The sequence below is a fragment of the Emydura macquarii genome, unplaced genomic scaffold, assembly GCF_026122565.2.
Source record: "Emydura macquarii macquarii isolate MOO-44397 ecotype Brisbane River unplaced genomic scaffold, CSIRO-AGI_Emac_v2 contig_1626, whole genome shotgun sequence".
NCBI lineage: Eukaryota > Metazoa > Chordata > Testudines > Chelidae > Emydura > Emydura macquarii.
The window spans coordinates 268,655-282,356 of NW_027131763.1; the positions used below are offsets into that span (position 1 = coordinate 268,655).

Sequence of the window (13,702 nt, forward strand, 5' to 3'; positions counted from 1 at the left end):
CGGAGCCCCTGGGGCCCTCCCACCTCCGGGCCCGCCTGTGAGGGCACATGCCCGGGGCGGGCTGCAGGAACTAGGATCCCCAGAGGTCAGGAGAAGGGAAGGGAGGTCCCCGGGATCCCCGGGAGCCAAAGCCGGCGCCAGGCAGGCGCAGAGGAAGCAATTGCTTGGCCCGAGCAGCCCAGGGGGCTTGTAATGGCTAGTGTGTGTTGCGGGCGCAACCTTGTCCTGCTTAGGGAAGGGCCCCATGGGCTGGCAGCGGGGCGGGCTGCAGGGATGCGCCAGGCACAGCTGCCTCCTGGGAAGCGGCGGAAGCGGGGGGGGGGGGGGGAGGATTTCCCCCTCCGGGGTCATAGCTGGGGGCGGGGGGCAGCGTCAGGGCCGGGTACAGACGCTCCCAGGGTAGGCGCCTGGGGCAGGGGCAAATCGGAGTTACCGGCCGCGGTCAATCCAGAGTCACTGCGACACCCACCGAGCTGTGACTGGGTGTCCCCGTCCCTCCCTGCCCAGCGCACCCCATCTGTGCATCCCTCCCCCATCTCCACTCAACCCCTCCCCACACACGCCTCCAGCCCCCTTTGTGTGTCCGTCTCTCCGCCTGTCCCCCCCCACCCCCACCCCGTCACGTCTGAGAAGCGCCCAGGTTCGAGGACCAAGCCTGGCTCCAGGCAGGGGCTGGGCCGGAGGGCGGCACCTGTGATCTCAAAGCGTCCCCGGGGCAGTGCTGGGGTTCGGGGGGGGGGAACCCCACAAGCGAGGGAGTGACTCAGCTACAGCTGGCAGCGTGTCCCCGCCCAGCACAGCTGGGATGGGACCCAGGAGTCCTGGCTCCCCGCCCCCCCCCAAGTGCTCTGACACCTCGCCGTGCTCTGGCCCCAGGGACCAGGATGGGCTCAGCCCATTGCAAAGGGGTCAGTCACCGCGGCGGAGCCGAGCAGCCATGGGGCACCCACGGCTGGGGGACGGGGCTGGGGTCAGGGAGCAGCGGGGGGGGGGGGAGGGCAGGGGAGACTTTGCCCTGTTGATCTAGTAGGGGATTTCCTGGGTGGGGAGGTAGATAAATAACCTGCCCCCACCCCCGCTGATCCTCCCTGCAGTGACCCCTGCCCCCCACTGCTTCCCACTGCAGTGACCCCTGCCCCCCACTGCTCCCCCTGCAGTGACCTCTGCCCCATCCTCCACTTCCCCCCTGCAGTGACCCCTCCCCCACCCCACTGCTCCCCCTGCAGTGACCCCCCCTGTAGTGACCCCTGCCCCACTGCTCCCCCTGCAGTGACCCCTGCCCCACCCCTCCACTGCTTTCCTCTGAAGTGACCCTGCCCCACCCCCCACTGTTCCCCCGCAGTGACTCTGGCCCCATCCCTCCTGCTATGCCTGCAGTGACCCCTACACCCCACACTAGCTGGGTGAGGGGGGTGCGAGCCGTGTGTGTGTGTGTTGTGTAGCCACACAGGGCTTGCGCGGGGTGTTCTGAGAACACACAACACCCTGGAAAGCAGAGGCAGAGCAGCGCAGGGGGCCAGGGCCCATCCACCCCCATGCCTTCGACTGGCTGTCTGCAAGCAGGCCCCACTGCCCTCCCTCCGTGCACCCCCAGTGCAGCCCCCACCAGCCCCCCTTCTACCCAGGCTCCACCCCTGGAAGTAGGATCCGATTTACCAGAAGCGATGGGGCTGGAAAGTCCCTGCTCTGCTCCTGCACCCCCCACCAGGTGGGGGGAGTCGGGAGCCGGGCCAAGGGGGGAGGAGCTGGAGTGGGGGTCAGGCTGGGCCAGCAGTGCCCCCCCCGGCTGGAAGGGGGTGACGCACAGAGGGATGTGCAGCAGGGTGGGTAAGTGTGCACGGGCGGTGTGGTGAGCGTGTCAGGGTAGGGGAGAAGGATCAGTGAGTGTGAAAGTGCATCCTTGCACGAGTGTACAAAGACTGGTGGAGAGAGTACAAGGGTGTGTGTGCAAGGACAGTCTGCAGAAGCTGGTGGGGAGTGTGTGCAAAGACTAGTGTGAGAATGAGAGGGGCGCGTCCCCCCCCCCCCCCACTCCCTGCCCAGAGCCCGGATAGAACCCAGGAGTCCGGGCTGCTGGGCCAACCCGGCCCCCCTCGTCGGCCCAGGGGGGGGGGGGGGGGGGGGCAGGAGCCCGCCATGGCACAGCGAGGACACCTGGTGGTGAAATGCGGAAATGCGCCTGTGTCCGGCCAGGTGCGCAGCGGAGCGGGCTGGACAGACGGTTGGACGCGCGGGGGGGCCAGGCACGGACTGACGGGGGGGCTGCCCCGAAGCAAGGCTGCTGTCTGTCTATGGGGCCGGGCCGGGGGAGGGGCTGGGCCCAATAGCATGGGGGGGCTCCCCCCCCAGCGCTGCTGTCTCTTCTCTCCCGGGGAAGCGGAGGGGCCGGGACGCCCCCCCCAGGCAGCGGCGTGGGGGCGGGGCCCCGTGACTGGATCCCGGCCCCCCCCGCCGGTCCCCGATGAGCCTCCGGAAAAGTTTTTGGCCGCTGAGCAGGCGCGGAGCGCGGGGGCGGGGCCAGCCCTCGGGGGTGACAATGGGGGTCGGTCGGTCTGTCTGTCTGTCAGCACCGATCGGCGCAGGGACGCCGCAAAGGGGCGCAGTGGGGCGCTCCTCGCACCCTGGTCGGGCCCCGCCGGGCGCGGGGCGGGGCCGGGCCGGCACCGCGGGGGAGGGAGCCGGAGACGGGAGGAGGCTGCGGTGAAGGAGACAGACGGACCGACCGACGGACCGACCGCCTGCCGCAGCCTCTAGACCAGCTCTGCCACCGCGCTACGGGGAGGGACCCTGCAGTGCTTTGGTGAGGCCCTTTCCCCCCTTACAGCTGGCGGCCCGGACGCCTGGGTTCTCTCCCCGACTCCGGGAGGGGAGCAGGGGGGCTGGGAGCCAGGACTCCTGGGTTCTCTCTCTGGCTCTGGGAGGGGAGCAGGGTCTAGTGTTAGAGCAGGGGGGGCTGGGAGCCAGGACTCCTGGGTTCCCTCTCTGGCTCTGGGAGGGGAGCAGGGGTGCTGGGAGCCAGGACTCCTGGGTTCTCTCTCTGGGAGGGGAGCAGGGTCTAGTGGTTAGAGCGGAGGGCTGGGAGCCAGGACTCCTGGGTTCTCTCCCCTTCTTTTTGAGGCCCAGGGTGGTCTGGTTCCCAGGCCCCATCCCCTGGGTTCCAGCCCTGGCTCCAGGCACTGGTGAGTCAGGGCCAGACGGGTTCAGCAGCTCCCAGGGCTGCTGCCTCCCCCGCAGCCGGGAGCCGGGGAGATCCGCACCCAGAGCATGTCCGTGGAGCTGAGCCTGGGGCCCTTGGCAAAGGCAGGCCAGCAAAGGGACCCAGGCATCCAACTGAGCAGAGCCTCAAGGACTCTCCCTAAGGTGCCTTCTGCTCTCTCCACAGACTGGGACCCTCCTCTGAGCCTGCGTCTGGGGAAGATGGTAAGACCCTGCTTCTGGGACACCCCATTGAAGGGGGTTCTGTTAGCAGGTGAGACACAGCAGTGCGTGGGGGAAGCCCAGGGCTGGGCTAGCAGGGGGCTGCGGGTCGGGAGTGAGGGGCACCTTCACCATCTCTCTTCCTCTCCCCGCTCTCTCCAGGTTGCCTGCTGTTGTCCTGGGGTCCCCCCACTGGGGTCTGTACTTTCGTGGTGCGTGTGGTCCCGGAGGCGCCGTCCGTGGGGCAGAACGTCACGCTGTCCGTGGAGACCAGCCTGGGGCCCCTGCGTCACTTCGACTGGTACCGGGGGAAGCTGACTGACGGTGGCACCCGCATCTTCAGCTATTTCCCAGGCCAGGACCGCCCCCAGCGCAATGGGGCACAGTTCACAGGGCGTGAGGTCGGCTTCCCCAACGGGTCGCTGCTGCTCCAGGGCGCCCTGGCCAATGACAGCGGCACCTACCGGGTCTCTGTGCAGCTGGTGCCGCAGGGCAGCGAGAAGAGCAGCGTGGAGCTGCGGGTGAGCGGTGAGGTTCCCTCCGACCCCCCCGTCTCCCACAGGCCCCCAACACACATCCCCCGTGAGCGAGAGACGCAACCTTGGGCTGCAGGAGGGTGGCAAATGACGTCCCCAGGGACCCTCTGCAGGGATCCACCATCCCGCAGGGCCCCCCAACACCACGTCCCTCCATGGAGCTGTGGGAAAGCTGGGTTATAACGCTCACGGGGGCTAAAGAATTGAATGAGCCAGTCGCCTCTGCTAGTAACGGAGGGAAGTGGCTGAGTTTAGCAGCAAGAGAACATTGAGAGCAGGAGAAATGACAGCGGGGCCCACGGTGAGTGCAGGAGCCCCACGGAGCCCAGCTGGGGGCGCAATTACCAAGGGCCAGTCAATCCCTTCCCTTAATTCAAGGTGTCAGTTTTGTTTCAGAGGCAACTGTTTCCTCACAGTGCCTGGGTCTGGGCAGGAGATTTTGGTGCCCGCGTAGCCCCTCGCCCAGACCGGCGTGTCCGCCACGGGCCGCTTGCGGCAAGGGAGCCGCCCGCTTCGGAAGTGGGGTTCGCAGCGGAGCCGCGTCCCTGCGCCGGCACAGCTTGGCGCGCCAGGCCCCGTGGCCAGTCCTGCACCGCGTGCATCGACCGCTGCGCACGAACCCCCAGGGTGCAGGCGGGCGCGCGGCTGACGCACTCCTAGCTTCTTGTGCCACCTCAGGGGGCGTCTCCTCGAGCCGTGGAGCAATCTGCATTTCACAAACCCGCTTCCTCCTTGCGCCAGAGCTGGCGTGAACCTGACCACAAAATCTGTGCGCGTTAGGCTCCGTCCCGGGAAACGTGGGTTTCTGGCAGTGGCTGGTTTCTGGCTACGGGGCCTGGTGTGGCTTGTGTGATGAGCTTCTCCAGTCTCAGTGCTCTCAAGTACTCACTGGCTCCGACTTGCTTCTAGCCGGAGCCTGAACCGGCTGGTGCGAACCCAGCCCTGGGTAGAGTCTGGCCCCTCAGGGGTTTCACCCAGACACGGCCGGTTGGAGAAGCGGCACCAGCCCGCCCTGGGGGGCAATGCAGGGTGCAGGTGGTGAGCTCAGGGTGGGCCATGAGGGTCTGTGCTGTGGGGGTGGCGGGGGGGCCCTGCTCACTCTTGGCATGACCAGGCAGAGGCGCTCGCTCAGGGACTCCGGATAGAACAGCTGGGTCCTTTCCAGTCCCTTTCTGGGTCTCCCTGCACGGGGGCCGCCTGGCAGAGCGAGCCGGGCACCGGCAGAGCCGAGGCGCTAGCTGGCACCCGGCGGGAGGGCTCCCTGGCTGGTTTCTCTCAGCGAGTTGCTTTGCTGCCGGGGGGTGACACGGGGCGGCGTGGCCAGGCCCCTCTGCTGGCACAGCCGCTGTGGATGTGACCGGGCCCTCCACAGCCAGGCAGGAAACACGTCGTCTCCTCTGCAGCTTCTTGCACTGGTGGGAAATTCCAGAACTTCGATGCAAAACCTCCCAGGCGGGGTGAAGCCCGATGAGCCGCTGGGCTTCTTGCGGGGCGCGCTGGCGCTGACCTTCCATGACCCCCTCCGTACCCGGCCTGCCCGGCTCTGCAAATCTGCCCATCTGGCACGTCCCTTCCTCACGCTGGTCGTCCCGGGCCCAGCACGGCGCCCCTCGCCCAGGCTGTGCAGACGTCGCCAGGCCCAGGCTGTGACGAGCTCCTGTTTGCGGCTCCGCAGACGTAGCCCCAGCGGCATTTCCCTTCTCCGGTGCCAACACCGCCAGCCGGGAGCTGAGTGCGAGGCGCCGTCTGCCCGTGTCCCGCCAACACCGCCAGCCGGGAGCTGAGTGCGAGGCGCCGTCTGCCCGTGTCCCGCCAACACCGCCAGCCGGGAGCTGAGTGCGAGGCACTGTCTGCCCGTGCCAGCCGGGAGCAGAGTGCGAGGCGCCGTCTGCCCGTGTCCCGCCAACGCAGACGATGGCAGTGGAAGCGGAAGAGGAAGGGGCTTGGCTGCTGGGCTGGTGCCGGCACCAGGGCCTGGCCGCTCCCCACGTCCTGACGTGCCCGGCAGCAAAGGGCAGAGAGCAGCCGAGCGGCCTGGCCGGGGCAGGGTGTTGATGACAGACTGGGTGAAAGAAGCTCCATGTTTTCTGTGTCGTCAGTGCAAACAGGGACCCCCAGTTCCCCCTGCACCCCTCAGCCCCTCTCCATATCCCCCGTGGGACCCCAAGAACTCTCCCAGAGGTGCCTGTCACTCCAGGGACCCCCATCCCCCCCAGGGACCCCCAACCCTTCAGCTCCCGGGGGAGCCAGAGGGTGACCCCTCCCAAACCCCACCAGCCACCCCTCCTCCCCCCACCCCAGGCCTCTGCTCTGACCCCAAGGACCCCCAATAACCTCTCCCCATCTCTCTTCTTCCTCACAGTGCCGGCAACCACTCCCACCGCAAGGACACTGCCCCCCCCTGACTCAGGCACGGGGACCCCCTCGGCGTCAGCAGCTCCCAGCACCCCCCAGGTCCTGGGCTGGGTGGTGGCGGGTGTCGTGGTCGGGGTTTTGCTGGCCGGAGCGCTGGGGGCTGTGATCATCTACCACCTGGTCCTGCAGCAGTCGGACCTGGCCGGAGGGTAAGGAGGGGGCACGGCTCCTGGGTTCTCTCCCCGACTCTGGGAGGGGAGTGGGGGCTAGTGGTTAGAGCAGGGGAGCGTGGGGGCTGGGAACCAGGACTCCTGGGTTCTTGTCTGGTGGTGAGGGGATTCCCTGGGATTATCACACTTGCTGTCACCAGCTTCCTTCTCTGCTTAGCTCCACAGGGAGACTGGATCCCAAGGGGAAGAAACCAGCGAGATCTGCCAGGGGTGAGTCCCAGCCTGCTGCGGGGTCGGGTGGGGGGCTGAGAGCCCGGACGCCTGGGTTCTAGCTCCAGTTTTCTCCCCAGATGACATGGAGCCGATTTACGAGGTGATGGAGTCTCCGCTGGAGTTGCCGCAGCTCGAGGGGAGAGGGCCTGGATCTGAGCCCCAAGCGCTCCCGGTGAGTGGGGCTGTATGTTCCAGGCACCGCCCCATAGCCCCCTGGGGACCTCATGGGCAGGCCACACGAACCCCTGCACGCAGCCCCTCCAGACCCTGCCTGTGCGGCCCCTCCCCCACAAGCTCCTGCATCTCCCTGGGGTCTGTCCCATGCCAGGGGTCTTGGAGGGCGCTGTGGGATCCAAGGCCGATTATAACGAACCCCTCTCCCCCCCCGTGTCTCTCTGTCTGTCTCTTGCAGGCCACCCCTAGGGCCCCCCAGCCGGACCCCAACTACACGGTGAGTCCCCCTCTGCCCCCCCAGTTCAATTTCCTGTGGGCAGGGGATATAAAGGGCTGGGAGGGTCTGTGTGTCTGGGATCCCCCCCCCGTCTGTCTGTCCCTAACAACCCCTCTCCCGGCAGGAGCTGCTGCGGCGAGCGGAGTCCGTGTACGCCCAGATCCAGAGGTGACGCCGGCCGCAGAGTCCACAAGGGGGAACCCCCCACTTGGGGAACCCCTGGAGAACCTCCCCCAAGGGAACTGCCCGGGACACCCCCTCCGCCACGGGAACCCCCCGAGGGTCCCCACAACATGGAGCCCTTGCCACAGGGAGCCCCTGGAGACCCCCCTCTGCTGTGGGAAACCCCCCTGCAGGGACCCCACCAATGGGGAGCCCCCAGAAAAGCTGGGGTGCTCTCCCAGGGACCTCAATGGAAAGCTCTGCGCACCCAGACTGGCCCCTGCAGCATCCCCGGGGGACCCTGTGGCAGCCATAATCCCCCTGTAAACTGCCCCCAGCCCGCCCTGGGGGTCTGTCCCTGAGCAGCATATCCAGGGACCCCCCCACCGCACAGAGCCCCCCGGGGCCGCTGCTGCCGGAGGCTGGATCCAACCACTGGGGACAGAGCTGGAGGCCAGGGTTGGGAGCAGAGGGGGGCCAGCAGCGCCCCACTATTAAACCTGGTTCCTCTGCTTCCGTCTCCCCTTTTCTCTGGTCCAGCTGTGCGGGGGAGGAGGGGGGAGCTGGAAATGGGCGGGTGGGATGGAGACTCAGGGGGCTGCCCTTAGCCAGACAGTCCTTCCTCGTCCCTGCCCCCCCCCACCCCCGGCCCCAGGCTGGGCTCTGCTGTCAAAGACCTTCACTGAGGCTCAAGGGGGTTGGGGGAGGGGTTGGGTTGCTGGGATGGGGGGAGGCTGGTCGCTGCCCCCCCAATTCTCTCTGCCGCAGTTGGGCGTGAGTAGGGGTGAAACCAGCCCCATCTAGTCACCCTGGAAAACAGGAAACTTCATCACGGGGGAAGGTCACAGCCCCACCCGCCCCGAACCCCTCCCAGCCCTGCCCCGTGCTGCCCCCCACTGCGCCCCCTCCCTGCAGCACAGCCCCCCCCGACTGCGCCCCTGCCCTGGCCTGGCCTCCCTGGCGCCCCCTGTTGCTCTTACCAGAGCCCTGCAGGCGCCCCGAGGAAGCCGGCGATGGGCAGGGAGCAGCCGCTGGCCGGTGTCTTGCACCCAGGGCAGGCCGGACCCGCACCCGGCGCCGCGCCCATGCAGCACAAAGAGCAGGGTGCACTGGGACGGCGCGTGGACAAGTCCCCAGATCCCCGCACGGCCAGGGCACGGCCTGCCCCACACGGGCTGGGGTCCCCGGCACCAGGCTGCCATCGGAGAGCAGGACGCAGACTGCAGGGGTGGGTGGTGGAATAGCAGAGTGCATCAGAACTGGGGCCCCCCCCCCCCCCCCCGCCAGTGCCCCCCCACTCCTGACCCGCAGCCCTCCCGCTCTCCCAGGCCTGGGTAAACCTCCACCTTCACCTGCCAGGATTTGGCACATCCAAGAGCTGCCCCCTGCGGGAGGGACGGGACAGGGGCTGGGTGCGGGGGAGTCGCCCCAGGGCCCGTGTGTGTTGTGTGAACGTTGCTGGAGGGGGGTGAGTGGGGGGGGGGGTTGCCCAAGAGGCCTGAGCAAGGAGGGGATGTTGGGTAAGAAACTCACAGAGTGACGGAGTCCTGCCCCCCCCACCGCCCATTCCTTAACGGCCCTGTGCCCCCCTCAGTGCCCCGGCCCCTCCCCACAGTGCTGGGGTGTGAGGCCGTAACAGGCATACCAATGCACCCATCGGGGCCAGGGCAGAGCTACTGCCCCTCTGCTCCACCACTCGGCCCCCACGGCAGCCCCCTCGGGACAGTTCTATGAAACCTGCCTGTGCCTCAGTTTCCCTCTGCACTCTGCCTGTAAAAGGCTGTGTGGGGGATGGGCTGGGCCATCCAAAAATGGGCTGAAACGCCCCCAAAGCACCAGCAGGTCCATGAGCCGGACAATGAGCTGCCCGAGGCCTGGACAAGTCCCCTCCCCCCCCGTCAGCGGGACACCCCGAGAGGGGCCGTATGAAGGCGCTGCAGGCGGCTGGGTTGCTGGAAAGACTCCAGGGTCTCGCACGGGCAGGAGTCAGCAACCCCCGGCAGGGCCCTCGGGGGGGGGGGGCAGATTCTGGAGGCCACAGGCCTGTCCCCCCGCCACACGTGGGGTCCTTGGGGACTGGCCCACTGAGGGGTCAGCCCATGAGGCTGGAGCTTAGGCCAGACGCTGTGACCCCCCATGCCAGGGACCCTGCCCTCCCCCCCAGGAATCCTGACCCCCCCATTGCCCTGCACCCTGCCCCACTCTGCATCTGCCCCCCACATCCTGGGCACTCTGTTCTCCCCCTGCCCCGCCCCTCCCGGGCCAGAATCCCTTCGTGCTCTGTGGGTTTGTCCCCCCCAGGTTATGGGGCACAGCCCCCCCGAATGGGGTAGCTGGTAGAAGGGGCGGGAGCCGGGGAGTCAGTGGGAGCAGAGGTGTGTGGGGCTGGGCAGAGAGCTCCTCCCCCGCACAAACCGGCGTGGTGGGGCCGTGTCCCTCTGAAGCAAGGCACAGACTGAGGGGCCGGTTTGCCCCGGGGGGGGGGGGGGGAAAGACGATGCCGACGTAGCAGCAGAGCCTGGGGGGAGGGGGGACTGCAGGGTTAACGCTGCCCCCCAGACGGAGGCTGAGACCCAGGACCCCTCCCAGCCCTGGGAGCCCCCCTCCCCCCGACAAGTGCCTGCGGGTGGGGGGGGGCAATGTGGGAAGTTTCCCCTTTGGGGGGCTCCAGCCCCCCTGAACTCCATCGCTCTGGTCCCATGGATCCCGGAGCAGGGGTGTCACCCTCCCCCCCCAGCTGGGCCCAAGACCAACCCGGTGACGGGGGAACCCTCCATCACCCAGACCCCCCCCCCCCGGCCCCCACCCTATGCACCCGACACCCCATTTACCCCCCGCCCCCCAGACACAGCCCCGGATCCAGGCTGGGCTCATCCCGGACTTTTATTGGGGGGTGGGGTGGGGGGGCCTCGGGTCGGCATCCCTCGCGGCGGTGGCTGGGCCGGGCTGGGATCGGGTCACACCAGGACCCCGGGGGGTGGGGGGGGGGACTCCCGGCAGCACCTGGTCAGCCTGTGAATAAAGAGGGAGCGTCAGAGGGGGCGGGTGCGGTCTATCCCCCCTCCTCCGCTGATCCCACTCAGCCCTGCCCCACAGTGCCCCCCGCTGAGCTCCCGACCTGGCCCCACAGCACCCCCTGCTCAACCGCCACCCCACTCCCTGCCCCACGGCTCCCCCGCTGAGCCCCTGCTCCTGCCCCATGGCACCCCCTGCTCACCCCCCCACCCCACTCCCTGCCCCACGGTTCCCCCGCTGAGCCCCTGCTCCTGCCCCACGGCACCCCCTGCTCACCCCCCCACCCCACTCCCTGCCCCACGGCTCCCCCTGTTCTCTTACCAGAGAGCTGCAGGAGCACGGAGCGCACGTGGGTCTGACCCGCTGCGCTGATGATGAAGGTGAAGGTCCTGTGGTCCTGCGGGCGCAGCCCGGTGATGCGCAGGGAGCAGTCGGCCCCCAGCCTCTCGCGCCCCGTGGCCGACGGGCCCTGGTCCAATGTGGCCGGAGCCGTGAAGGTCAGGATCCGATTGGCCTCAACCGTGGAGAATCTGCGGTACCAGGTGCAGCGCTGGGCGACTCCCCGGGCTCCCCACACCAGGAGGGTCACGGTCTGCCCCACGGCGGGGTGGGGGGGCACCACGGCCACCCCAAAATCAATGGCCTCGGCCAGCGGGAGGCAGGAGAAAATCACAGAGACTGTGGCGGGGGGGGGGGGACAGGGTGTCAGAAGTGGGGCCTCCCCCCAGCCCAGCCCTGCCCCCCACCCCCGACCCACAGCCCCCTGCTAGCCCAGCCCTGCCCTGCCCCTCACCTGCCAGGAGTAGGCCTGTCCAGGCGCTGCCCCGTGTGAGGGCGTGGGGGGCAGCCGGGCGACCCATGGTCCGGGCTGCGCAGGTTGATCAGGGCTGGTGCAGGGCGAGGCTGCCCGGCTGGTCCCAGAGCAGGCGAAGGGCAGGGGTGGGAGCGGGGGCGGGGGCGGGGGCGGGGGCGGGGCAGGGTTGTTGCCTAACAGGCCCCAGGGGAGGGGATGTTGGGTAAGAAAGCCACAGCGCAACAGTGTCCCGCCCCTCCCCCACCCCGCTACTCGCTGTACCCCCAGCTCCCCAATTCCCCACAGCCCCCATTGCAACCCCCCCTTCAGCTAATTCCTGCCCCAGCTCTGCCCCCAGGCCCTGCACTGGCGGGGTAGGAACGTGCTCGCGCTGCTGGGTGGGATCCAGGAGATGGAAACATCCCCCCACCTTACCCCCCCCCAGGATTCAGGGCTCTGCATTGCCCCAGCCCCCCAATTCAGGGCTCTGCATTGCCCCAGCCCTCCAGTTCAGGGCTCTGCACTGCCCCCCAGATTTGTTGCTCAGTGAGTTTCTTGCCCAACGTTCCCTCCTTCCCCACTGGCTCTTGGACAACTTTCCCCCAATGGCGGGGGGAGGGGGAGAGGTGAGGGGCTGGCCCCAGACACTGCCACAGCTCAGCGTATGGGGAGCTGCAGCGTGTTCACCCCGTGATGTGCAGGGAATGGCCCAGCCCTGCTGCGCCAGGACATGGGTCTGAGCAGGGACCTGTGGGGTGGGATGTCCCGGAGGCTCCTGTTTTCACCGGCGGTCGCTGATCAGGCCCAGGACGTCTGGGGCAGGCGGCTGCAGGGCCAGGCTGACGTCCCCTCCCGCTTCGGGGTCTGCAGGTTGGCGTGGACGTGTTTCGGGATCTGGGCTGGTGCCGGCTGGAGGCAGGAGCTCAGGACAGAGGCTGTGGGGGACGCAGAGGCCGTGGGTTCGGCAGCAGGAACGTGTGATAAGTGGAGGGGTTTTGCCGATGCTGGCTGGTAAACGTGAGACTGGCCAGACTGGGTCAGAGCGATGGTCCATCCTGCCCAGCACCCTGTCGGTCCGCAGGGGCCACTGCCAGGTGCTTCCGAGGGGATGAACAGCCCGTGATCTACCCTGTCAAGCATGCCCAGCTCCGGCAAACAGCAGCACCTGCCCAGCCCGCTGATGATGTAGGCCTGGCCCGTGGTGAGGCCTGGACCAGAACAGGCCCGGACCATGGATACGTATTTGGAGCTTAAGAGTCACTCCTCACACTAAGAAAAATAAAACCAGGCATTATGGATGGGGTGTTCCAGACACATTGTTTGTTTGTTCCGGCCACCCCAGGCGCCACTGTGATAACTGACTGCTTGAACATAGGAGTGGGACCAGCCTGCCTAAACGTTCTGTGATTTCACGTTTATGACCCGTTGGGGCGCTGTTTGGGAAGACCCACCTACGAATGTTTGGGAACATCCTGAAATCGACTTGTGATAACTTACAAGTGAAGTAAGGTGCCCCACGCATATCAGGAATGTAGCTAACTTGTAAATCACGGGCAGTGAGAGGGCAAATAAGATTCCTTTTATTTCCTCTTAGTAAAATTGGTATTGATAGCATTGGTGGAGGTATAAGGGTTTTATGATGTTAGTAAGTAAGTAGAAGGTAATGTACCAATGGAACGGGATAAGAATGTAATAACTTTCAGTAAATCTGAGTGAGGACTGAATGCAGTGTGTCTGTTGAAATAAGACGGGGGGGAAGTGATTGCTGAGGTAATGGTTCTCCACCTCTAAAGGCAGGAGGGAGAAAAAATGCTTTTGTTTAAAACACTTTTACAACCCAGAGGGCTGAAGATCATCTTCGAGATAACCCTGGAAAACAGAGACCTTAACGCACAAAGAGAAAAACAAGACAGTGTAAACAAAAATGAAAAAACAATGGGAAAGCTGTCACACCTGTGATAGCAAACGTAACTGACAATGACATCAAACAAGAGACGAGCTAACAGAACAAAACCCAGAGACCCAAATACAAATAAATAAATACAAAAATGGGGTGAAAAAACCTGGACTTTGGGCTCGTTCTGCAAACCCCAGGGAGCATCCTGTCGTGACCGACAGAGCCCAGCTCCGTCTTCGTGTCTGAGTCACATGGCCAGTGGTTCAACTCAAGCAACACAGAGGCTGGTAATTATATCCCTGCTGCAGAACTCTGTGTGTGTGTTTGTGTGCGTGTGTGTGTGTGTGTGTAACTGTGTTTTAGGCAATTGCTTTTTCAAATATTTTCTGTATTCATAATAAAGGCGGCATACTGCCTTGTCCCTGAATAAGATCCTGCTGTTCATTTCATAAGTGGAACATTTTGGTGGAGAGTTGCGAAGGGGGAGAATTGGTGTATGTATTGTTAAATCCGGTGTGCACACCTTCTTTAAAAGAAAATATATTGGCCGTTTTTGCAGGGCGTTGTAGCTGTACTCCTCTTTGCACAACAGTAGTTTATACTGCCACGTGCCGGGCGTTGGAGCTGCACTCC

At 65.9% G+C, this 13,702-nt stretch overlaps 1 protein-coding gene across 2 annotated transcripts; it reads left to right on the forward strand.

Moving 5' to 3' along the window:
* The first annotated feature begins 2,448 nt into the window (after positions 1-2,448).
* CEACAM19 (CEA cell adhesion molecule 19) lies at positions 2,449-7,875 on the forward strand. 2 transcript variants are annotated; one of them, XM_067555332.1, is made up of 8 exons: positions 2,449-2,800; positions 3,383-3,469; positions 3,580-3,945; positions 6,316-6,517; positions 6,696-6,748; positions 6,829-6,923; positions 7,164-7,202; positions 7,327-7,875. In XM_067555332.1, the coding sequence occupies exons 2-8, from the start codon at positions 3,418-3,420 to the stop codon at positions 7,372-7,374; spliced, it is 855 nt and encodes a 284-aa protein (XP_067411433.1). In that variant the 5' UTR covers positions 2,449-2,800; positions 3,383-3,417; the 3' UTR covers positions 7,375-7,875. The 2 variants fall into 2 exon arrangements, with proteins under 2 accessions (XP_067411433.1, XP_067411434.1); XM_067555333.1 differs by lacking the exon at positions 7,164-7,202.
* Positions 7,876-13,702: the final 5,827 nt, after the last annotated feature.